At 40.4% G+C, this 27,093-nt stretch overlaps 1 protein-coding gene across 1 annotated transcript in view; it reads right to left on the bottom strand.

The window, feature by feature from the left end:
- LOC127414873 (dnaJ homolog subfamily C member 5-like) overlaps positions 1–25,710 on the bottom strand; it is a 38,272-nt gene extending 12,562 nt beyond the window's left edge. Inside the window, exons 1-2 of the mRNA XM_051653243.1 lie at positions 25,589–25,710; positions 762–893 (exon numbers count right to left, since the gene is read on the bottom strand). Of these exons, the coding sequence (XP_051509203.1) occupies positions 762–871 (110 nt within the window). The 5' untranslated portion in view covers positions 872–893; positions 25,589–25,710. The remainder of the gene's footprint in view (positions 1–761; positions 894–25,588) is intronic.
- Between the last annotated feature and the right edge of the window lie 1,383 nt (positions 25,711–27,093).

Below are 27,093 nucleotides of genomic sequence, written 5' to 3'. Positions count from 1 at the left end.
GGATGTACTGGTTGATACCAGTACATCCAACTCAAAATCAATGCTCTAATGTAGAATGAGCATTTCAGTGGGGCAAAATATGCAAAATTATTGGTCTTTTCACTTATTTTTGAAATATAATATCAATATCACTTATTATTAGTTTCGGTCTTCACATTTTCATTTTATAGGCCCCAGATATAGCCCTCCGTCTGATTAAATTTAAGAAACGCAAGGTTTGGTCTCACATTCATGACATAAGCCTGCTGAATTTATTAACAAAACTTTAAAATTATGCAATGCATCGTAGTTGCATTGAGCAAATTAAGCAAATAATACAAATATTGAGTTTTGTATTTTTTTGGTAACACAAAGTCTCCGCTTTCAAATTATGTCACATGGGGTTCAAAAAAAGGTTGAGAACCACTGTGTTAACTAATGTTGTTAACTAATGTTAATAAATGGAACCTTACTGTAAAGTGTTACCAGGTTTTTATACAAAGAAAATGTCACCCTAACATCTCTTAATGGAAGACTTCGAAATGAGAGCTACTGTTTCTGTGTAGTCTAACAGTAGGATAAAACTGTGCATGGGAAATGGTCCCTGAATGCACTTAACTTTATTGAGCCGTGGGGTCCCACATTGCTGTCTGCTGCATTTAGCCAATAAGCATATTATTCAAACCAGACAGAGTAAAAGCAGTAAAAGTGCTCTGCCAAATGGTGCAGAGCAGAACACTGTGAGAGGATGCTGAGGAAGGGGTGGGGCTTTTCAAACTCGCCTGTAAGACTTCTTGATGTCATCAGCAGTGGCCACTTTGTCGACACCCAGCACATGGTACAGTGATTCTCCAGAGGTGGAGAGAGTACGCTGTCTCTGCTGCTCAGCCATGACAATTTAGCTTCTCAACAATCTGAACACACAAACACACCATGTAGGATGATGACATCACAAAACAGGACTAAAAAAAAAAAAACAGAATAGAAAATGCCTTGCTTTTATGCTTGTTTACAGATTTAAATGTGAGGTAATGAGCTATATCTATATATGAGTCTATATCTTGTTTTATTTGTAAGGACATATTTATAGATCCACCATAACTATACTGCATGGATTTTTGTGTACTGAAAAACATGCCGGATATCAGGGTACCATATTCTTTCACATAATATTTTTTTGTACAGACATGGATGTGCCTATGCTCTACACTACTTCTATAGCTCTATGATAAAGTAAGGCAGAAAGTTCAGCACTTCTGGAACAATGACCTCATGCCTTTTGTAATTTTCATCACCATAAACACAAACAAATCATGGATCATTAGATAGAGGAGGTCAATAAGCAGCAGCGATCAGTAGTTTTAGTCAGTATAGTTTCTATTTTGTGGACCCATCTCTATTTAGTTTTTATAAATGTTTTAGATTCAGTTTCAGTAATTATAAGTTAGCAATCAACATAACACTTCCAGAGTTACCAAAAAATAAAGCAGTCAAACCTGTTTTACTCCATCCATCTACATATAGGCTAAAGTCACTTTGCACATCTCTCTCAGCATTTCCTTTACACGCTGAGTTAACGTTTGCATTTTTAGCGCAATCATGGGATTAATTTGTGTAGTGCTTGGAGTGATGAACTTGGGAGTCGAGAGCAGCATTAAAAGTTTTGAACACGGCTGAATCAATCAAATCAAATCAAATCAAATCACTTTATTGTCACACAGCCATATACACAAGTGCAATGGTGTGTGAAATTCTTGGGTGCAGTTCCGATCAACATAGGAGTCGTGACAGTGATGAGACATATACCAATTTACAATAACATCAAATTAACACAACGCAATTTAAACATCTGTTATACATAATTAAACTCAACTTAAAACATCAAATTAACACAACACAATTTAAACATCTGTTATACATAATTACACTCAACTTAAAACATCAAATTAACACAACACAATTTAAACATCTGTTATACATAATTACACAACTTAAAACATCAAATTAACACAACACAATTTAAACATCTGTTATACACATAATTACACTCAACAATATACAAATAATAACCTACACTGTACATTATACAATATGCTGTTTTTGTTTTTTTGTTTTTTACTATATAGATACTATATAGATACACATTATTCAATAAAAATTAAAATATATATAAAAAAGTATATATATATATATATATATATATATATATATATATATATATATATGTATAGAATGTACAGTATTGTACTGTATTGACATTCAGGCTGTCGGTTGATAGTCAGTTGTTAAGAGAGACATAATATAATAACAGTAATATAATTTATGACAGTCCGGTGTGAGATAAAAGAGTAATAAAGTGCAGGGCTGATGTATTTTGATCGTGGGAGATCAAGAGTTCAGAAGTCTGATTGCTTGGGGGAAGAAGCTATCATGGAGTCGGCTGGTGCGGGTCCTAATGCTGCGATACCGCCTACCTGATGGTAGCAGTGAGAACAGCCCATGGCTCGGGTGGCTGGAGTCTCTGATGATCCTCCGAGCTTTTTTCACACACCGCCTTGTATATATTTCCTGGAGGGAGGGAAGCTCACCTCCGATGATGTGTCTGGCAGTTCGCACCACCCTTTGCAGTGCTTTGCGGTTGTGGGCGGTGCTATTGCCGTACCAGGCGGAGATACAGCCAGTCAGGATGCTCTCTACAGTGCAGGTGTAGAACCGTGTGAGGATGTGGCGGTTCATTCCAAACTTCCTCAGCCGTCTCAGGAAGAAGAGGCGCTGATGAGCCTTCTTCACAACGACTTCAGTGTGGACGGACCATGTGAGTTCCTCAGTGATGTGGACGCCCAGGAACTTGAAGCTGCTGACTCTCTCCACTGGTGCTCCATTGATGGTGATTGGACTGTGTTCTCTGTCTTTTCTTCTGAAGTCCACCACAAGCTCCTTTGTCTTACTGACGTTGAGGGAGAGGTTGTGCTCCTGACACCAGTGTGTCAGAGTGTGCACCTCCTCTCTGTAGGCTGTTTCATCATTGTCAGTGATCAGACCTACCACCATCGTGTCATCAGCAAACTTAATGATGGCATTGGAGTTATGTGTTGCCACACAGTCATGTGTGTACAGGGAATACAGTAGTGGGCTGAGAACACAGCCCTGCGGGGCTCCAGTGTTGAGGGTCAGTGATGAGGAGATGTTGCTGCCTATTCTAACCACCTGGCGTCTGCTTGACAGGAAGTCCAGGATCCAGCTGCACAGCGAGCTGTTTAAGCCCAGAGCCCGGAGTTTCTCATCTAGCTTGGAGGGCACAATGGTGTTGAATGCTGAGCTGTAGTCTACAAACAACATTCTCACATAAGTGTTCTTTTTTTCCAGGTGGGAGAGAGCAGTGTGTATTGTAGATGCAATGGCATCATCAGTGGAACGGTTGTTGCGGTAAGCAAACTGCAGCGGATCAAGATTGAGTGGTAATACAGAGCAGATGTAATCTCTGATTAGTCTCTCAAAACATTTGCTGATGATGGGGGTCAGAGCAACAGGACGCCAGTCATTTAAACAAGTTATTTTCGATTGTTTTGGAACAGGCACAATGGTGGATGTTTTAAAGCATGTGGGGACTACAGACAAAGAGAGGGAAAGGTTGAAAATGTCCGTAAAAACACCAGCCAGCTGGTTCGCGCACGCTCTGATGACGCGGCCCGGAATGCCGTCTGGACCCGCGGCTTTGCGGATATTCACCCGTCGGAAGGATCGGGTTACATCCGCTACAGAGACGGAGAGTGAACTAACCTCTGTAGCTTCGGCCGTGAGAGCTCTCTCCGCGAGGGCGGTGTTATTTCCCTCGAAACGAGCATAAAAAGTATTTAGCTCATCCGGTAGAGAGGCAGCGGTGTTCATGGCGGAGTTTTTATTCCCTTTAAAGTCCGTGATGATGTTAATTCCCTGCCACATGCTTCTAGAGTTGGTGGTGTTAAACTGTCCTTCAATCTTGCTCCTGTACTGGCGTTTTGCTGTTTTGATGTTTTTCGGAGGGCATAACTGGCTTGTTTATGCTCCTCCGCGTTCCCGGAATTAAAAGCGGAGGTCCGCACATTAAGTGCCGCGCGAACATCGCTATTGATCCACGGCTTCTGATTCGGATAGATTCGCACAGTTCTGGTCGGAATCACTTCCTCTACGCACGTTCTGATGAAACACATTACGCTATCAGCGTAAAGCTCGATGTCGTCATCAGAGGCGGACCGGAACATCTCCCAGTCCGTGCGATCAAAACAGTCTTGTAGCGTAGAGTCTGATTGGTCCGACCAGCACTTGATCGTTCTGAGGGTGGGTGCTTCCTGTTTCAATTTCTGCCTGTAAGCGGGCAGAAGCAGAATGGAAGAGTGGTCCGATTTGCCAAATGGTGGGCGGGGGAGGGATTTGTAGCCATCCCGGAACGGAGAGTAGCAATGGTCCAAAACCCGGTCCCCTCGTGTGTTGAAACTAATGTGCTGGTGATATTTTGGTGCGACTGATTTTAAACTGGCTTTATTAAAGTCCCCGGTCACAATGAACGCGGCCTCAGGGTGTGCGGTTTCCTGCTCACTTATACTCCCATACAGTTCCTTGAGTGCCCGGTCTGTGTCGGCTTGTGGTGGGATGTACACAGCAGTGATAATGACCGCTGTGAATTCCCTCGGTAGCCAGAATGGTCGACACAGAAGCATAAGAAATTCCAGATCAGGAGAACAGAAAGACTTGATGGAATGTACGTTCCTCTGATCACACCAGGATTTGTTGATCATAAAACATACACCACCTCCTCTAGTTTTACCTGAGAGGTCTTTCGCTCTGTCCGCTCGGAGCATGGAGAACCCCGCGGGTTCAATGGCTGAGTCCGGAATCTCTGCAGACATCCAAGTTTCCGTAAGGCAGATAATGCAGCAGTCCCTCATCTCTCGTTGGAAAGAGATCCGCGCTTTCAGCTTGCAGAGCTTGTTATCCAGAGACTGAACATTTGCCAGTAGAATAGTGGGTAGCGGGGGTCGAATTGCGCGGCGTCTTACTCTGATGAGAACGCCGGCTCTGTTTCCCCTTTTCCTCCTGCGTTTCCGCGGCCGTGCTGCCCAGACAAAGGGCTCCGCTTGCGTGTTTGTAAACAGCGGGTCGGCATTGAGGAATGTGAAGTCCGGTTTACGGTGTGAGATCGCTGAACCAATATCCAAAAGTGTTTGTCTGTCGTAGACAATAAGGCAGACAGCATCCAAGACAAAAAACATAAGAATTGTAAACAAAACAAACAAACCATTGCTATGTTGTGTCGGAGCTCGCAACGCAGCAGCCATACTCGGCGCCATCTTGAGTCCGAATCCATCTTGAGTCCGAATCACACAGTCTAGTGGAAATACCAGTCTCAACAAACAAATTTACAAGTGTGTTTTCACATTGTGGCAGGGCGGAGGATGGGGCCGAGTCGTGATTCCACACACCCGGCCCCTAATTAGGCTGATGAAGCGGGATAAGGCCAACCGGGACGGCAGTGCGACAGAGAGAGAGAGTTACGGACAGCTGTCCGACGCCTGTTTATGTCTTTTTGGAGAAGTTTATTATTAAACTATTATTTATATTGTTATAATCGCCTCCTCCTTTCCATTGAACTGTGTTACACTGGTGCCGAAAACCGGGAAGGAGGAGGGATGCGCCGTAGTAGAGTCCTCGCCACTACCATCCACCCCAACGGAGCAGCCGCAGCCATCCGCTGGGGGACGGAGGAGCCCGGCCGCCTGAGAACGGAGGAACAGCCGCCGACCACGAGGGGAGGAGGGGCTCCTAACCGATCGCCTGGAGCGGTCAGGGCCGCTGCCAGGGGCGGAGGAGATCCCTACCAACCCCTGAAAATGCGCCGGGGAGTTCTGTCCGCCAGGGGCCGGAGGACTGCCTCCAATCCGCACGGGGAGGTGCGGCTGTCGTCCACCAGAGGGTAGAGGAGTGGCCGAGGACCAGGCTACGGCGTATCGGATAACCGGAGAGTAATAAAAAAAAATTCTCTCTCTCCTCTCTCTCTCCCACTGCCGCTCCGCGTTGGCCTTTCCCTCTCTTTTTAAATATTATTTTTATTATATTTTAAGTTGGTATCATCACCATTACGGTGTGTATGTACCGTATTTTTGCTGTTGTTTTCCCTCCCCATGTCCCCTCCCAGTTCCAGGAAGGCGGGGATGACCTGCCGGCAGACGGGGCCGGAAGGGCACGCCTCCCCCCGGCCTGAGAGAACGAGGGAGGAATGTGGCAGGGCGGAGGGCGGGGCCGGGTCGTGATTCCGCACACCCGGCCCCTAATTAGGCTGATGAAGCCCAAGAGGGATAAGGCTGACCGGAGACGGCAGTGCGACAGAGAGAGTGAGTTACGGACAGCTGTCTGACACCTGTTTATGTTTGTGTCTTTTTGGTTAAGTTTATTATTAAACAATTCTCGGTTCTCGCCTCCTCCTTTCCATTGAACTGTGTTACACACGTTTCTTATATTCATCTGATCTTGATGTCCAAACCTCAGATCTTTGGAAACACAAGATACTAGCACAGGCAATGCACTGTATATATTCCTGTATATATTCCATAATTTCAACACCACAAAATATTGGATGTGACAATGCATTTGATTTTTTCAGTTTCATAATTAAACTTGAAATAGTCCCACACAGGGCTCTGTCATTTCCTACCAGCCATCATTCATGTCCCTGACTTCTTTATCTGTATCAGCTAACTTTACACGCATCACATGCAGTGATATATAAATAGAATTGGATCACTGACGCAATGGTAAACTGCCAGCAGGAGGTGAAGCCACCGGAAGTGTTCAAGCAGCCATCTTGGTGTGCCTCAACTGCCATAGAGCCTCAGTGACTGACAGGTGATAACACCACCGTTTCACCATCTCCGATGTCAGGATATGACAGTCGCACTTCTCCCTCTAGTGAGAATCATGATTAACTTTTTATTTGCTCTTAATGGATAATATTCATTATGAGGAAGAAGACATACACAGATCGCAATGTCAGAGCATTGTAGCATCCGTGTAGCACAACGATAATCAAGGGATGTGGAAAAACATGTTGTCCACAAGTTGTAATGTTAGCTGTAATACCTGCTTGTTTTAGGGTGACAACACACCCTTTCCCCTTGAGGGTCCTTAAAAATTCAGACCGGTGTTTCAAAATCACCTAAAATGCCTGGGATTTTCCTGTTTTCATTTTGAAGTGCTCTCTGTTGTCATATGCTTTATAGATACATGTCATACATTCCGTGTGCATTAGCCATTAAAAACATTTAAACCTAGCCTATCAGTTGAATTTTAACCATCTTGGCATTGCTTGTCTGCCTCCCTCTCTGCGCATGTGCTAGAAATGGAGAGAGAGAGAGTGAGAATGCACTTGTGACCGCAACAAAAGGGCACTTTTTGATGAAAAAAATTACGTAAAGTATGTAACTCAGAACGAACACTTCGATGTTCGCAATAAATATCTCTGAAATTGTCTGTTTGTATCTTACATCAGTTCCAGTGTCCTTGTTTACATTGAGATTTGCACTCGTTTACATTTACGAGAGAGGAAAAAAAACACACTTTAAAAAAAAAAATTTTTTACCAATTTTTCTCCCAATTTGGAATGCCCAATTCCCACTACTTAGTAGGTCCCCGAGGTGGCGCGGTTACTCACCTCAATCCGGTTGGCAGAGGACAAGTCTCAGTTGCCTCCTTCTGAGACCATCGATCCGCGAATCTTATCATGTGGCTTGTGTTGTGGAGGCTCATGCTACTTTCCGAGATCCACGCACAACTTACCACGCGCCCCACTGAGAGTGAGAACCACTAATCGCAACCACGAGGAGGTTACCCCATGTGATCTACCCTCCCTAGCAACCAGGCCAATTTGGTTGCTTAGGAGACCTGGCTGGAGTCACTCAGCACACCCTGGATTTGACCTCGTGACTCCAAGGGTGGTAGTCAGCGTCAATACTCGCTGAGCTACCCAGGCCCCAAAAAAACGTACTTTTAAGCAGCTCTTCAGAATGAAACCGATCTAACGGTGCAGTTTTCAAGATGCGTCGCCTGGTGTCAAGTTTCAACACATTCAAAATATTTATAGGATATTAAAATGAATAAATATCTATTTTCCCAGCCTGTTGTATTAGTATTTATTTATCACCCCTTATTTATTTGAGATACAGTTCCTATATAGTGTTATTTACACAGGGCAAATATACTATTGATCAAATCTACTTTTATTACATATCGTATTTTAATGGGGATATAATTTATTACAGCTGACAGTTACATGAGAAAACAAGGTTTGAACATCAACCATAACAAGATCAAATTGAAATTCACGTTTTTTTAACACTTCTGCGTACAAATTTGAAGGCTGTTTATTGGATCAATACAGGTAAGCGTCATATTATGTGACTACGCATTACTTTACGGAGAGCTTACGACCTACTAGCTAAGTCTTGCCATAAGAACAGGTGGTGCAACCAAATTAAGCACTGACTTAGTTACAAACTAACTAGTAGTAACTAAGCCCTTAGTGTGAACTTTACATCCTAACTTATGTGAGACCTTACGCACAGCTGGTGCAACCCTTCCATGAAATCTCACTGTCAACAATATAGAGGTATGTTATAAACTGTATTCACACAGCATGCAATTATTTGATTTAATTTAAAATAAAAAAGGTCTGAAATATCCCATGATCTACAATGTGAAGTTTTAATAAACTCTTAACTGTATCTTCTACACAAGATATTATTAACAGTAATACAATAACAGTAAATTAAACAATTCCAAGTTAATGCTAAACACAGCCTAAATGTATTAAATACACTGAATTGCAAATATATTAAAAGGAAAATACCAATACTCAAATTTTTTCTAGTGTATTTATATACATCCTATTTAAACAGTGGGATACATGCACATACTAGGGGTCGACTAATTATCAGCCTGACCGATTTCATAATTTTTGTAATTATTGGAATAAGCACATTAGCCCATGTAGCAAACTGCTTTTCTGGAGGTGAGAAGTCATCAATAACTAAATAAATAATAACAATAAAACATTTTGGGTTTTTGATTGTGCTGTGAGGATCACTTTAGAACAGCGCTGCTCAACATGTGGCCCTATGGACATTTTTTGCAGCCTGCATTATTGACATATTCAAAAATATATTTGTCAATATTAAAATTGTATGATTTGTGCCCATTTTCTAGAATATTTTCAGTAATTTTCTGTATCCCTGAATTCCAGAACAGTTAAGAGTGCAAAAAAACTGCTAAGAATGTAATGAAAGATTTGAGCAAAGAATATTTAAGTATAGCTGATGTCACATAAGAGCGGCAGTCAGTCTGCGTATTCAAACATGCGCTTGCTCGAGTCACTTATCACAGTGCGAATCTGTGTCAAACCCGTTTGAATAGCTCACCATATATGCATGAACATCATGATAACAGTAATAACAGAGAAAAATAATAGTTTATCCTGCAGTAATGGCGCTGAGACGTCTTCACGCAATTGATTATACATGAACTCCATTACTTCACAGCAAAACGATAAAGAGGGTGAACAAATCCTAATGATTTGTCACTGGAGCAGTTGAAAAAGAACAAGAAATATATCTCTTGTTTTTTAACTTATCTCAGGTTTGTGTGATGCTGAACACTCTTTGTCTATTGGCTGACAAGGTCTTTGACAGTTATTTAGGAAAATTAACCATGGTTTCATTCTAGTAACCAGAATTGATCCATGGCATTTCTAGTTAAACCACAGTTAACTAGGTTTTAAACCATTACAATCATGGTAACTACAATATTTATATAGTAAAACCATGGTTCATTTTAGTAAGAACTGATTATGTCTGCTTTCTATATTGCAATGAATGTAGCAGAAAGTGTCTCTTTGAAAACTGTTACACCTCTAATTTATATTTTATACTTTAAAATATAACTCTTACTATAAAATTCTTAATATAAAATTATTAAATACATTTTATATTTATATAAGAATTACTAAAATTAAGAGCACGGCCCTCAAGGCTTTAGGGGTCCTGCTTTGCGGCCCCTGAGCTTTCAAAGTTGAGTAGCCCTGCTTTTGAAGCTCTTCATTTGATAAAAAGTAATGCAATGGCATGTTGAAAAGTAATTGCTCTGTTATAATTGTATTAAAATTCTATGAATTAATTTTATTAGACAGTTTTTTTTTAATGAAATAAATTCAGAGAAAATAAAACGGAAAACACGGAATTTGGGAAAAAATACAATGGATTGCATAGGGCCCTATTATTGTTATAGTTAATGATTAATTGATTTCCATTCATCAATGTAAAACATAGTCAATTAAGAAAATGTCTTAAAATTTGCAACCCTAATTTTGATTATAAAAATCACCCCCAAAAATCTCATTCATGACTGTTAGAACCCCTTTGAGTTGCTAAATAAGTACCGTTTATAAATTTGTCTCTAAAAACCCAGAGGACACCAAAATGCATTATCAGATGAATAGCCAGCAAAGAGAACATCTTCAATATTCTCCAGATTACAGTCTGAGGTTTGAACACTTATATCACTTAGATATTTAGTATGTTAAATTGATGTCTAATCAATACTGCAACTTAGAGATAAAACAGAGCAGCTGGATCCTTTAAAGATGGTATAACGGCTATAACAGTGTCCATACAACATTGAGTATCACTCTGCCTTGTCTTTGCTGTTATACTCTCTTTCCGTGTACATTTGTACACCTCTTCAGTTCAAGAGTCACATCAGGATGTTCAGGCTATTCAGAGACACAACAATAACATCAGAAAGATGTTTCTAATTGAATACTTGCTCAATTGCACACCAATTTAGTGACTTTTGAACAAATCCTGCTTTCATTTTAAGCAGGCCTCTCCAGTGTTCAGAAGCATTACTCATGTTCACCAGCTGACTCACTCTTTTCCTGTCAGCTGATTCTTTCATGCTGGTCCCCAGAAAGAGAAATCAATACCAATCACAGGTTTGCTTTCAGCAGATGTCATATTCACAATCACAACCTATCAGAATTATGACGCCTTTTACGAGTGTTGCCCTGTGAATCAGTCAGATCCATACTGTCATTTGTAGGCTGTGGTTTAAAGACTTATTGTGTACCAAACAAACTGCATGTAATAAAAATACGTGAGCTAAGTTTTCAGAATGAAATACTAGCTTACTACAGAGTGGATACTGTGTAGTATACATTGTATGTTAATCCACAGAGTAGCATCCAGTTTTCATCTTTGAAATACAAACAGTTGTCTACTATAATGCAGTAGGTCATCCAGGTATTCTAATATGCATTAAGAAAATTTGCATAAAGTGCACAGGATAGATCCTATATACTGCAGAAACAGTAAGTGTGGTGTGATGCTATTCCAAAGATATCTGACAATGTTTTATACAAGTGTGTATTCCATGTGAAAATAAAGCTTGTCTCATCATGTCTGAGGGAGCCCTGAGTTTGTGTCAAATGAATCTTGTGCACACTGAGCTTTCCTCAGCTGACTGTAGTACATCAGCTAGTTTACTCAGCACTGCCGGACACCAATAACTCACACAAGCATTCAGGGCCCGTATTCACAAAGATTTTTATCTTACCACTAGGAGTTCTCCAAAGAGTTCTTAGCTAGGAGTTTTTGCTTAAAATCTATTCACAAAACTGCTAAGAGCAAGTTTTAGTAAGGAAATCTGAGTAAGGTGGAGTTGACCTTGTTGCTATGATGATGTCATGTTTTATAAGCACACTCTTTTAAAACGCCCACAGTGATTGGTAGACAGGAAACCGCTATTTGTCAGCCAAGACAGACTAGACAGACAGACAGATATTTTTCAGTTGATGAACATTTCTTCATCCTGTGTTGATGTAATGAAATGAGCGTGCATCCCATCAACACCATAAAAAAATATGTAGCCCCGTTATTGCCGTGATTCCCTGTGAATGGCTCCTTTTATCTCTGCAGCAAGCGAGAATCTACAGAAAAAATAGGCTATGAACTGTTGGACAATGTGCGGTCTGGAGAGGGCATATAGTTGTATACACAGTTGTATATATGGTATGTACATACGAATGACAGAGCTATACAGTTTTATTTGGCCAGCGAGCGCAGAGTTGTCAAAACCTTTATCTCCAGTGTAATTTGGATGTTTCAGTTTTTCTGAGAAATAATTGCATCTTTAACTAAGGTTACAATAATGAAAACACCCTCGTGATTCAGGCAATACATTATTTAAAGGTCAAAGTCAACATTATAACATTTATAATATTTTTATATTATATGATTAAAATAATAGACTCAATTGTGATTCAGGCGATGCCTTTTTAAACAGTCAATGTCATAACAATATTCCAATTAGAGCTGTCAGAATTAACGCGTTAAAGCATGTGATTAATTTAAAAATGTAAACACGTAAATTTTTCTTAATCGCGATTAATGCATTGACCGTTAATACAGCATAAACACTGGTGTGAAGGGCAGAACCTTTGTTATGTGTCTGCCCGGAGTCATTACACTGACGCACACGCCACAGCACCAGAACCCATCTGCCTGCTAGCTAAGCATAAAACAGCATAACGCAGCAGTCTTATAGACATTCTATGGGCAGTACAGTCATAACACGCTACTTGACCGTTACACTTTCTCATATGATAGAGCCATGGAGGTTGTTATCTCAGTACATAGAATCTCTGACAGCACTTCCCTGTCAGTGATAAAATGATGGAGAAAGGAACTCAGCGCTATTTGATGTACAAAACATGCCCAGATGGGACTTGTAATAGAAATCAAGTATTTTTCATCCTTTGTATGTGTTTGTTTGCAAGCACTTTTCATGGTGATTTCAAAGTGGCGCATAGCACTGGCGTTGACACTCTGACACGAATCATGAACGCAAGTAGTCGGCAAATTAATATTGTGAAGGATGAGAGTTTAAGAGATTTAATACCCATTGCAATGAATATGCAACCTATGTGGGGACTAGTTCTTTCAGTTAGTCAAACTCCTACTTAGACTTTGGGAAACGTTTAATGTTACTTGTATTGGTGTTATTTAAGTGCATTTCTATCTTTATATTTTGAAAGGCTTTGTTTGGAAAACTGTTAATAATGCATTATATTGCTACATATTGTTTTGCTTTCTTTCCTAAAATGGAAATAAATGAATTTTGACAAGAAAAGAAGTATATATACAAATTTCAGCACTTTTAAAATCTGCGATTAATCGCGATTAACTTAAAAAAAAAAAAAAAATTATACGATTAATCGTGATTAAAAAATGTAATCGACTGGCAGCACTAATTCTAATATATTGTTTTTAATATGGACTGACGACAGCAGCCATTCTTTGGATCGTTTGTGTGTAACTCTTTAAGGACTAAGAAGTCCTCAGGAAGACTTCGAAGTCATATGCATCACTCTTAAAAGAACATTTTAAGAGTCCTAAAATTAGGAGTGACATGCCCCTAAGTGCTCCTAAATTTCTGCTAGGAGCTACTTTTAGCCTTATAATTTGTTTGTGAATACGGGGAAGAGGTACTGAAGAAAAGGCAAGGGGGTTGAGCACTGTGCAATTGGTTAGGAGTTTTTCCAAGTCGTTTGAAAATAAATCTTCTAAGAGCATAAATATGTACAGTACTGTGCAAAATGTCTGAAGTTTCACAAAAACATTTGTCTTAAAATGGTTATTTTATATCTTCTGCTTTAGTGTCAATAAGAAATATACATTTTTGATTTCCAAACATTCTTTTTGCAAACAGAATAGAATAGAAGTAGAACAAGGAGCCCTGACAGATAGTATTGCCAAAAGAGAGTCTGGATCTTAGCAGCACTGAGTCAGTCTGGGATTACATGAAGAAACAGAAGCAAATGAGACAGCCTAAATAGATAGATCTGTGGCAAGCTCTCCAAGATGCTTGGAACAAAATATCTGCCACCAACTAGAGATGCAACGGAATTTCGACTGCCAAACAGTTTCAGCTGAAGAAGAAAAAAAAGTCAGAAAATCTTGGTCGAAAATTTGAACAGAAACAGAAAACACTCACATGGAGAAAAAGCATTGTTTATCCACATCTCCAAAAGTGAAGTGATCGCTCTCTTGGTTATTAGAGCATTATTAAAGAGCGTTTTCCAGTGCTCCGGTTATTGTGCATCATGCTCTTTACTAGGGGTGTAAATCGCCAGTTTCATCACAATACAATCTTATATTGATTCTCTTAGCCAGCGATCCGATGTTTGCCGATTCCTCAAAGTCTGCCGCGATACGATTTCAATTCGATTTGATTCAGGGGCTTAGGATCAATATTACGTGCCTATTTTACACAATCAATTATATTTATTATCACATAAATGCAACCAAAATATAATCTGAATATTTTATTGAGCTCTCTGAAAAGTGCAAATCCAGTATCCACAACGGGACTTCCACAACAAAATAAGGTACTTCAGTTTAAAAAAATACAGAAAAAAATAATAATATAAAAAATAAAGTCACATACATGTGATCATAAATCATTTGAATTTTCTTGTGGAATGAGGTAAACACTACAATGACAGTTTTTCATCTCTACAATAATCAAGCAAGTCTTTTAATCCAAAATACTTACGTTTGAATTGGTTGAATTGCTCCATAGTGCTTCAAAATAGATAATTCTCATGTAGAATTAAAATATAATATGGCATGTTTCACAATTAATCGTGCATGTGATCAGCTCTGCATTATCCTGTAACAGGAGCTTGCAGCCCTGTTGACGTGCATGCACGGAGAGAGCACAGCGCATCTTCAGGCTTCAATCACTCCGCGCACATCCGTGTGGACACTTGGGGTGTAAATCGTAAAATAATACAGATAAACAATATAAAAAATAAATTCACAGTAAGTGATCATCACTCATTTGATGACAGCTAATTTTTCAGTTTAGTCCAATTCAAAATACTTACATACCCATGACTTATTTCCAACTATCCGTGCTGTCTGGTTTTCTTGGCTACAACTTCCACAGTTGTAATGAAAAAGATTATTAACAAATTCTGTTACAGTTAACTGGGATAAATGCTAGTAAAGGTCTTGATGTGAAATGTGTAAAGTCTTATAACTGATGCTGGAGTTGAGCAGGTGTTTCTCTTTCCCTCGTTAGTGCTTTTCAGAATGATGTTTCATTTCATTCTGAAAAACAATATGTTTCACATGATTGAACTTCTCCATGGTACTTTAAAATAGCAAAATTCTCATGTAAAATTCAAATGGGTCGCATGCACAATGATATCGATGGAAGCCCGAATTAATCGTGCATGTGAGCCGCTCTGCGTTTATCACGAGAGCTCACATTTTAAGGAGTACCCGGTTGATGTGCTCACACGGATCCTGTCAATGGAGTTGGCATTTCGCGGGAAGCCTGGTTGACGTGTGCACGGATAGCAGAGCACAATTTGACTTCAAACATCTGTGTAACACATGCAAAGCATATTTAGCGCTCATAAAGTTAAATTAATGTTGCTTCATCGCCTGATGGAAATGCATACAGACGTGGCTGACATGAGAGTAGTAAAATAAAGGTACATCTTAAAAAAATTTCTATATCCATATTTACACTTTGTATCAATAACACTGGATCGTTGGTCATTGGATCGACGCATCGATCCAGATCGATGGATCGTTACACCCCTAGTGGCCACATGAGAAGCATATTTAGTGCTTAAAAAGCAAGATGGATATCATAAGGTTGCTGCATCACCTGACGGAAATGCGTACGGATGTGGCTGGCATGAGAATTTCAAAATAATAATCTTAAATCTTTAAAAAAATATACATCAATTTTTATGAGTTGAATCGATGACATGGATGGATCATTACACCCCTAGTCTTTACAGTCAAGCTCCAATTTGACATTAAAAAAGCATAAAAGCACCATTAAAGTAGTCTATATGACTGGTGAATTATATTCAAAGCCTCTTGAAGCCATACAATAGTTTTGTGAATCACAAAGGAAGGATGAAACACATTATATTATTAAGAGCAGATGACAGAAAAGCCGTCTATGCGCATGTATGACACGCTGTTTGTACGGAGGCGTGCAGTCTCGTGTTAGCTTTTTGCAAGAACAGTATCGTCTATGAGTGCTGCAAATGACCTCAGACATCTCAGTGCTTTGAGTTCAGTTCGCTTTATTCCACTGAGCAGTTCATCGTGATCACAACTCTGCAGCCTATACATCTGTGACTAAAACATAAAATAATACAAAAACACATTCACCTCGAACCATGATTCATATTTCAGTGATTATTATCATCATTATAATCATTATTTTTACATTATAATTGTTTTTATGTAAAAAGTAATTTTCCACCTGCATGTTTGGATGGATACTTTGCCTGATGGTAAATGGAAAGGTGGTTACTTATACTGTATATATATATGTATATATATATATATATATGGACAGGGTTGGGAGGGTTACTTTTGAAATGTATTCCACTATAGATTACAGAATACATGCTGTAAAATTTTATTTGTAACGTATTTCGTTAGATTACTCAAGGTCAGTAACGTAATCTAAATACTTTGGATTACTTCTTCAGCACTGGTAGATTTTTTCACTTGTTTTGACTATAAAAACTCTGCCAGTACAGAAAGACAAAATACAAAAATACATTCTCTGAAAAACATAAATATCTTATGCAGTGTTGTTCCTAAAACAAGATAAATCAAACTGATCTTGTTTTAAAGATTTTTAGATATTTTTATAGGAAAACAATACAAAAATTATTATCAAGAATATTATTTTTGCCCTAATATCAAAGGTCTTACTAGAAAAAAAGAAAATATGATCCAATGTGAATTTTCTTGATAAAAAATATGATCGTGCCTGGTAACATGTGCATGTAAAATGGCTAGAAATAATATTAGCTGAGCGTAAATCTGACAATTTACACAAGGTTTCTTTCTATTTCTTCTGCTCCAATCTTACTTCAAACTTACTTCTCTGTCTGCTCGTATGAATGTAACACATCATAAGAAAGTGTTTCACCGCTGTTCAAATGCACTTTGGATCGCATCATTTATATGTATAAATGTTTTTCATCTGAAAGGACTAAATATTAAATGAAACAAATGACAGTAAAATGCAAAGTAATCTCTTCAGTAATCAAAATACTTTTTGAATGTAACTGTATTCTAAATACCAATGATTTAAATTGTAACTGTAGTGGAATACAGTTACTTATATTTAGTATTTTAAATACGTAATCCCATTACATGTATTCCGTTACTCCCCAACCCTGTGTGTGTATATATATATATATATATATAATTTTTTTGATCACTTCTTTATTTTAATTGCTTTTTCGTTTCGTTTGGAGTGCAATTTGAATTTAGAAATGTATATGATTTAAGTTTTTCGTTTTTTAAATCAATTAATTTTCAATGCAAAATCACTAAAGCAAGAATATTCTCTGATCCCTCAGCCCGGGGGTTGCCGATGTAATTGGATATTGCGATATATATATATCATGAAGGAGGGAACAGAATGGTAGAGAATGCACAGATGAAGTAGTTTAATTTCCAAAGAGATTTTAACTGCACTTGAATTTACTTAAAATAAATTAAAAAAAATAAAGTTCAAAGTTTGAAATCAAGGTGTCTTGCTTTATTGTGTAGGCTTAACCCTAACCCTGCTTAATGAAAATTACCCCATAGTACCACCTAGCGTCCAACCAGCAGTAATACCGGTGTTCGTCAGTTTGAACGTGAATAATTAATTACTGCCTGGACCAGCCATGTAAACAATCATGTCTGTCCCTCACTGACTGCGTGACTTCACTTCTTGTGGAAGTGAAAGACAAATTACAATAAAATTTAAACTGGCTGAATGTGATATCCTTTCACAACTAGAGTGAACACAATAGAGATCCACTTAAGAATTCATTCCACATTCCAGGCCAACATACAATGTGAAACAAAAAGGGCCATTAGAACTAGCAGTTCATTTTAAAACTGTTAACAATAAAAAGATGTTTCAGTGCATCCCTAATAATAACATTTAGAATTTGTTCAATTATTGAAAACAAAGTCTAATTTAAAATAATTATTTTCAGTTTTTGGTTTCCGCCTAGTGTCCAGACGTTTTGATTTCTGCCAATAATTTTTATTTCGGTGTATCACTACCACCAACCTTGAACAACTGTGCGCAAGTGTGCCTAAAGGAAAATTGGTGCTGTTTTAAAGAGATAGTTCATCCAAAAATGAAAATTCTCCCATCATTTACTCACCCTCATGTCATCCCAGATGTGCATGACTTTCTTTCTTCAGCAGAACACAAATGAAGATTTTTAGAAGAATATTTCAGCACCGTGGGTCCTTACAATGCAAGTGAATGGTGACCAGAGCATAAAGGAAACATAAAAGAAATCAATATGACTTAGTGGTTAAATCTGTATCTTTAGAAGCGATATGTTAGATGTGGGTGAAAAACAGATAAAAATGTAAGTCCTTTTTTACTCTACATCTCCACTTTCACTTTTACATCTGAAAGCCACATGTGGTGCCTGTTTAGTTTCACTTTCACATCTGAAAGTGAAAGTGGAGATTTATGGGACTTTTCCACTGCACAGTACAGCTCGACTCAACTCGACTCTGCCCGCTTTTTGGGAGTTTTCCACTGTGGATAGTACCTGGTACCTGGTACTTTTTTTAGTACCACCTCGGTCGAGGTTCCAAGTGAGCCGAGCCGATACTAAATGTGACGTCAAAACCCTGCAGATCACTGATTGGTGAGAGAATATCGTCACTACCAGCGTCATTGCTATAAGATAGATGGCAGGTTAGCTTACCCTCGTGCATCGTCTTTGAACTAACACAGTGATGTACTTGTCTGTGCTTTGGTGTATGATTTCCCAAGCTCTCCTGTTTTTTTAGCTGTATTTTGTCTTGCTGCCGTCAGCCTCTTTTGAAACAAAGTTTGTCATCTTGCTGTGAAGAACAGCCACATGCTGAGAATCAAGAACACCATTCCTTCGATATCCTCCATTGCTCCTTTGTTGTGTGTTTGTGTTGCGTTTAAGATGATGTCACGGCAGTAGAGGCGGCGCAACTATGACGATCAGCCTATAATCCCACCCACTCGAAGCTGCACTAAACTGCAGTGGAAAAGCAAGCTCAGAAAAGTAAAGCGAGCAGAGTCGAGTCGAACCGTAACGAGCAGTGGAAAAGTGCCATTAGAGTAAAAAAGTACTTAAATATTGATCTGTTTCTCACCCACATCTATCATATCGCTTCTGAAGATATGGATTTAACCACTGGAGTCTTATAGATTACTTTTATGTTTCCTTTATCTGATTTTTGGAGCTACAACACAAATGAGATATTCTTCTAAAAATCTTTGTTTGTGTTCTTCTGAAGAAAGAAAGACATGCACATATGGGATGGCATGAGAGCGAGTAAATGATGAGAGAATTTAAATTTTTGTGTGACCTATCCCTTTAAATGCATTGGGTGGTCACAACGAATATTGATTTAACTATTTTATGTTAACTGCACTTTGTATGAAGTTAATTTATACATTACAATTATTTTTATAATTTAAATAATTATAAACGAAAGACTACGGTAATTTCACATGATCATCGTACTTAACAGAGCTGAATACACATAGCAGTGCTGTATCGATCGTATCTGATGCAGGGCTGGTACCAGGATGCGATCTTTGGGGGGTGCATTTTGACCTTTAGGGTGGGCAATAAGTTCCCACAACAGGCAATAGGTCACCTCCCTCCCCCCTCTGTGGTGGGTTTGTGTTCTTAATACAATATAGGGCTTCAGACTGCGACAAAAGGTCGCATTTTGCGACCGTTTCCCCACCGATGAGACTAAGTTTTGTACAGGTCGCACCATTGTGACTACAATGTTTGCCATCTCTCGCTTTCTCTCTCTCTCTCCGTTTAAGCTCTGCTGTTTTCTGTCTCTATCCTGTCACTCTGGGTTTTTGTGGGTCATTGCGCTCGCTTTGCGCTTGCTTTGTGCTGCACGCCCAGTAGGGTTGCTCCGATACCAAAATTGTGGCTTCGGTAAGATACCAGCCCTGGTACCTTGGTATCGGTACTTAGGGAACAATTTAAAAAAACTCAGATTTTTGATGAAATTACACAGAAAATTACTTGTCTTAAAGAACTGCATAAAGTCTTATAGATACAGATTATGCCTTTTCTGTTTTAATTTTTCTGGATTCCATGTTAAGTGTTTTAATTAAATGTTATGATCAAATTGTGTTTTATCAAATACATAATGTACAGCTTTAATCAAATGAAAATATAATACTTTTCAACTATATATATATATATTATTATTATTATTATTATTTTTGGTAAAAATAATAATACAAAAAAGATGCACAACAAAGCTTTACAGTATTAATGAAAACATGAAATGAAAATAATCTGATTACCTGAGGCAAAAGGCTACCATGGCTGAATCACAACATGCTGATATTCAGTACACTTGCTTATGTGATATTGCTTACAGATAATAATACTAATAATATAACCAACTTATATTATATTATTGTTATTATGAGTATTATTGCAACTGCTTTGAATATTACACTTTTACACAGAATAAATATTTTTCTGTCGTAATGTCTTCAATTTCACGCAATCAGTTTAATAGAGCTCTCATTTCAGCTGGACTTTTATTTTGAAAGATCTTTGAAGTTCTTCCTGTTTGTGAAGAGTTCGTGATATCTAGCTTTCCGTGACCCGCAAGCTGAAATCTCCAAGCTGCAATGGAGAAAGAGTTCATTTGAGAGTTCACAGCCATTTATACACTCAACACACTGATCTGTGGCTCTGCAGATGGATACTATTAAACACACTGCATGAAAATCAAGCATTCATAGTGTGTGTTGCGTTTGTGTGTCTGTTCCCCTGGGGGGGGCATTTGAGTGGAAATACGTCACATGGTCTTACCGAGTCTTGTCGGAAGCATCTCATGTGGAAAAGTCCCGTGGTAGGTCCTACCCGAGAGGCGAGGAGTTCTACAAACATGGTGACCGGGGTCAGAGAGAGACCTCTGCCCGAGGAATTTGCAGTTTACCAACAGGGAAACTTTTTTGCTGAAGATACATCACACAGGGTTACGTATGGGCAACCAGCGCATGTGGAGCACCTACCCCAGTACAGGGCCTAGTCAGCACACGTACTGGGCCGGCAGTGAGTTTCTCCGTAAACTCGCTTGCCACAGGGCTATGGAGGAAGGATATCCAGGGTCCAAGACTTCATGAACACGACTGGGGGTAAAAAGCACGCGTCTTCACCTCAGGGGAGGGGAAAGGCGCTATGCGCAAACAGTACACCCGGCCAGCTGTCCCGGAACTTACCTATTCGTACCTGACAACACACGGGACGAGACCGGCTCAACCCAGAGATTATAGAATCTTGCAAAGGTGTTGGGTGTTGCCCAGCCCGCTGCTCTGCAGATGTCTGCTAAAGAGGCGCAATTGGTCAGAGCCCAGGAGGCCACCACACTCCTAGTAGAGTGGGCTCGTAGCCCCAAGGGGAGGCGGCACGTCCTGGGTGTGATATGCCATAGCGATGGCGTCAATGACCCAGTGGGCGATCCTCTGTTTGGAGACAGCGCTCCCTTTCCGCCAAAGCAGACAAAGAGCTGCTCAGAGTGTCTAGAACTCTGCGTGCAATCCAAATAGTTGCACAAAGCACGCATTGGACACAGCAACGATAAGGCAGGGTTTGCCTCCTCCCGGGAGCTTGTGCTTCGCTTGCAGGTTCACCACCCGATCCCTAAACGAGGTCTTGGGAACCTTGGGCACATAGCCCAGTCGGGGTCTCAGGATTACATGAGAGTAACCCGGACCAAACTCCAGGCACAGAGAACGCCTGCAGGTCCCCTACCCTCTTGATGGAAGTGAGCGCCGTCAGGAGGGCAGTCTTCAAAGAGAATGCCTTTAGCTCAGCTGACTCTAGGGGCTCAAATGGAGCTCTCCGTAGGCCCCGAAGGACCACGGAGAGGTCCCACGAGGGGATGAGACATGATCTGGGGGGATTTAACCTCCTTGCGCCTCTCAGGAACCTGATGATCAAGTTGTGCTTCCCTAAATATTTACTGTCTACTGCATCGTGATGTGCCGATATAACGGTTACATACACCTTCAAGGTGGAGTGGGACAGCCGCCCCTCCAGCTTCTCCTGCAGGAAGGAAAGCACTGATCCAACTGCGCATCTCTGGGGGTCTTCGCGTCGGGAAGAACACCATTTAGCGAACAGACGTCACTTCAAGGCATACAGGCACCTCGTAGAGGGAGCCTTGGCCTGAGTGATCGTGTCTACCACCGCCAGTGGTAGGCCATTTAGGTCTCCCATGTCCCGTCCAAGAGCCAGATGTGGAGATTCCAGAGGTCTGGTCACGGGTGCCAGATGGTGCCCTGTCCCTGTCGACGAGTCCTGTGGTCATCGAGTCTGTCCAGTTCCCTGAGGCTGTCGACGAGCCTGTCCTGTTCCCTGTGGTCAGAGTCTGTTCAGTTCCCTGATGCCATCAACGAGCCTATCCAATTCCCTGAGGCCGCTGACGAGACTGTCCAGTTATCGAGTCTGTCCAGTTCCCTGAGGCCGTCGACGAGCCAGTCCTGTTCCCTATGGTCATCGAGTCTGTCCAGTTCCTTGAGGCCATCGACGAGCCTGCCCAGTTCCCTGCGAGCATCGAGTCTGTCCAGTTCCCAACAGCCGCCGCTCAGTTGCACCCCAACTCAGTGCCCACCACCGCGGCCGACCCTACCCAGCCCGCAGACCTCTGTCTGCCACCCAGTCTACTGCCCTTCCTGTCCTTGCAACCCTCCTCTCCTCCTTCGTTCCCTCTCTAAAAACTCCTCCCAGACCACCGTACCCCGCCTCTGCCCTGAGGCCTCCTCCCAGGGTGCCAGACCCTGCCTCTGCCTTGAGGCCTCCTCCCAGGCTGCCAGACCCCGCTTCTGTCCTGAGGCCTCCTCCCAGGCCACAGGACACCGCCCCTTTCCTTAAACTCCCTCCCTGGTTTTCTTCCCACCCTTTCTGTTGTGTTACTGTACTGTGATAGTGCTCGTTCTGTTTGTCTTGTCTATTGTTTGATGTTGCCCTTTTTTGAGACGCCAGGAGGTGTCCCTTTGGGGGGGGGGGTAATGTCACGATCCTGTCACTCTGTCAGTTTGGGTTTTTATGTCTGTCTTGTGTTTTATCTTCTGTTTTTGTGTGAGCGCACGGATGCGGTTGTGGTTTCCCTGCCACGCGCTCTTCGGTCGGTCTCGTGTCTTATGTCTGGAGCATGGTGTCCATATCCTGACTTCCCTGTCCGACACCGTCTTGTCTTGTATTGGCGTGAGTGCATTGCACTTATGTCACCTGGCGGGATGCATCAATAATCTGTGTCGGTCTCTCGCGACCGCAGACACGTGTTGCGCTTGCTTTGCGCTGCACGCCCAGGTCGCGAACTGTCTTCACTTTGTTCTGAGGTTCGGTCACTTCGGTCTGAGGTGTCTGGTTTGTTTGTGGCCGAAGTCTCGCACAGGTGTCCTGTTTAGTTTTGTCACCTGTTGCGTGCATCGCATGGTATTTGCCTCGCAATGTACGCTCAGGCTTTGTCTAGTGTGAGAATGCCTGGCATTGCTTTGTAAGCGTTGCCGTGCATTCTCTCGTCTTATCTGTCGGCTGGCATGAGCGCATGTTGCCTATTGTCTGGGTGATATGCGCTGGTGCCATTCAGGTGTCTGTGTCTTTAAAGAGCATGTGACTTTGTTTTGTATCTGTTTTGCCTCTCTGTCTTGTGTCATACCCCGCCTCCTTATTTGCATATTATTAGTTCATTAGTGCTGCCTGCGAGAACCAGTGAAGCTCGGCGCGAGTCGCAGAAAACATTTGAATTCGGCACAGAATTATCAGGTGCAAACCTCTATGAAACCCTCGGTGAGTAAAATAGTTTAAAACCACATTAAACGGCCTGGCATTCAAAACAGTAGGCTAATGACAAGATGAACAGGAACACAGATATAAACAAGACTTTTCACACATCAGCACCCTTAGAGAATTACCATATATTTACTATAGTAACACTAATTGTATTAGCTAGTATTTTAGACAGAAATAGATTCATAATAAATATTATCAATTATAATGGGTACATTAGGGGGTTTATAAATGTTGATATTTTGAATTAATATTTTTAAAAAGTGTTTAGAGTTTTCAGTACAAAAATGCCATAGTTTGTTTTATAAAAATCATGGTACATCTAACCATGGTAGTGAAACTGTGCTTTGTTTTACCTTGGGTTACCATGGTCTTGTTAACCACTTTTAAACTATAAAAAAATAAAAATAATAATAATAAAAAAATAAAAATAAATGGTGAATTTTCATAAGGGCTAATGCAAAATATAATCAAGGGCTTTAAAGCCTGAATCTTTGTGAATTATGGACAAAGTTAGTTTTCCTTCCATGTAAAAATCTGTTCTCTTCAAATGCTCTATGATTGTACAAATATATAGTTGCCTTCAAATTTCCAAGAATCAACAAAAACCTGATGAAAGGAGTCCCAATTTAAACGCACTGTCAGAATAATTTAGCCCTATGTAAATTAGGTGTTAACTTTTTATCGATGTTATAGATAACCTTCTTGTTGTTAATACCTGTAAATTGAGGTTGATAATTGTAACGGTACGAGATTTAATGTGCGACACGTCATAATGATGTGATGATATCACGACAATCCCTATAATAAGGCATTAGCTTTATGATAAAAATGTATTTGATTGCAATTTGCAAATAAGTGTTTTGACTGTATGGCAGAACATTTTCCAGTATTATGAGGATTTTGGCGTTGGGGGTAATCAGTCACGAACGGGCCTGGTCGCATCCAACATAGCATCATGTTTGGGAATGATGGCTGTCTCAAAACACAGTGAGCTGCTAGACATCATTTTCGGGGCATTGGAAACGGAATTCAAGCGCACCTATCCACCTATGATTTTAAGAGCACAGCCAATAAGGAATGCTTGGTTTGTGTGATGCTGCCGTTTGGCTTACGTTCAGAGACCCACAAGCATCCGAGCAATTCAATCTTCATGCAAGAGCGCTCGTTTTTATAACGATAAGTGCCGCACTGCGTGCGACTATCATCACTATCCAGTCCCTTTTTAAATGCAATGGCAAAACGTGAAAATTGACATGTTTTTCATTCATTCACAAAATCAGCAACTAAGGAGGGGTCGATTTGCTGAATCTGAGCGACAAACGACCGTGGCACGAGACCGTTTTTCTGCTCTTCAAAATGCTATTTGCGCTTTACTATGTTACAAACAATAGATTCCTTCAACAAACGGATAGGATTTAAAGTTAATCTATGGTTTGTTACCCTTGTACATCGCTAGGAAGGGCCCAGATTCTTTGGTTTGCTCTGCGCTCCAGCATCCATATTCCTCTGGCCTGTTAGCTCGCGCTCCCGTTTCACCGAATGAGCCCAGTTCAAGCAAACCCATTGATTAATCAAATTGTGGAAAATGTGGCTTCTCCAGAGGTGTAAGGTTGCTTTAACAGATGCCCCGCTTACCGTTTCGTCGGCCCCGACACACGGCGTCTTGATTGAATTTCAGTGCAGTAAAGAAGACGATGTTAAATTTGTGGTCGCATCCCCGGGAACCGCGCTCGTGATCACGTAAGTACCAGAGATGCAGCAGATTGCTTGACTCCGCCCACACATGACGCCATCATAACGGCGAGCTCGTTTCGCTGAATAAATAGGTAAAAAGGGGTTCTGTATTCACCAGAAAATGGCCAGTTATGAATAAAACTATAAGCCATGTATTATATGATGTCAAGTGTGTTTAAAAATGAAGGCATGTCTTATGAATTAACTAGTCACTGATAACAAATCTTATGCTCTCTGTCGCCACCTTCCGATAAGTAGAGCTGGCGTCGAATAATCAGAAGACATGCAACCCAACTGTTTGTTACAAATGCTCCTTGATCACTGGCCAGAAGCATTTGAGAAAACAACCATTTAATGATTCAATATTTCATACAAATTAGAATTATTTTAATACAAATTCTGACGACTGACAATGGTCATACAAAAATGCTATCCTGTCTCCAGACCTAGATAAAATTTTTTAAAAAAAAGTCCCTATGTTTCAAAATATTTCAGATTAAACGAAATGTACATTTCATATAAATATTTGTTGTAAATAGCATTGTTTCAGATCCTCCAGACCAGCTCCTGTATTATTTCCAACCAGTCTTCTCAAATATTTTAAATTTTAGATGTGTATGTGTATCTATATCTATACAGTATACAGTGCATTCAGAAAGTTTTCAGACCCCTGCATTTTTTTCACATTTTGTTATGTTGCAGCCTTATGCTAAAATGCTTTAAATAATTTTTTTCCACATCAATCTACACTCCATACCCCATAATGACAAAGCAAAAACCAGATTTTTGATAACTTTGCAAATTTATTAAAAAGAAAAAACTGAAATAACACATTGCCATAAGTATTCAGACCCTTTGCTATGACACTTGATATTTAGCTCAGGTGCATCCCATTTCTCTGGATCATCTTTGAGATGTTTCTACACTTTGATTGGAGTCCACCTGTGGCAAATTCAATTGATTGGACATGATTTGGAAAGGCACACACCTGTCTATATAAGGTCTCACAGCTGAAAATGCATATCAGAGCAAAAACAAGCCATGAGGTCAAAGGAACTGCCTGCAGAGCTCAGAGACAGGATTGTGTCGAGGCACAAAAATTATAGCTACATTGAAGGTACCCAAGAGCACAGTGGCCATAATTCTTAAATGGAAGAAGTTTGGAACAACCAGGACTCTTCCTAAAGCTGGCCACCTGGCCAAACTGAGCAATCGGGGGAGAAGGGCCTTGGTAAGAGAGGTGACCAAGAGCTCCAGAGATCATGTGTGGAGATGGGAGAAACTTGTAAAAGGACAACCATCACTGCAACACTCCACCAATCTGGGCTTTATGGCAGAGTGGCCAGATGGAAGCCTTTCCTCAGTGCAAGACATAAAAAGCACCTAAGGACTGAGAGAAACAAGAT

Source organism: Myxocyprinus asiaticus, chromosome 24, assembly GCF_019703515.2.
Source record: "Myxocyprinus asiaticus isolate MX2 ecotype Aquarium Trade chromosome 24, UBuf_Myxa_2, whole genome shotgun sequence".
Lineage (NCBI taxonomy): Eukaryota > Metazoa > Chordata > Actinopteri > Cypriniformes > Catostomidae > Myxocyprinus > Myxocyprinus asiaticus.
The sequence above is the reverse complement of the archived record's forward strand: the minus strand, read 5'-3'. Positions and strand labels throughout refer to the sequence as shown.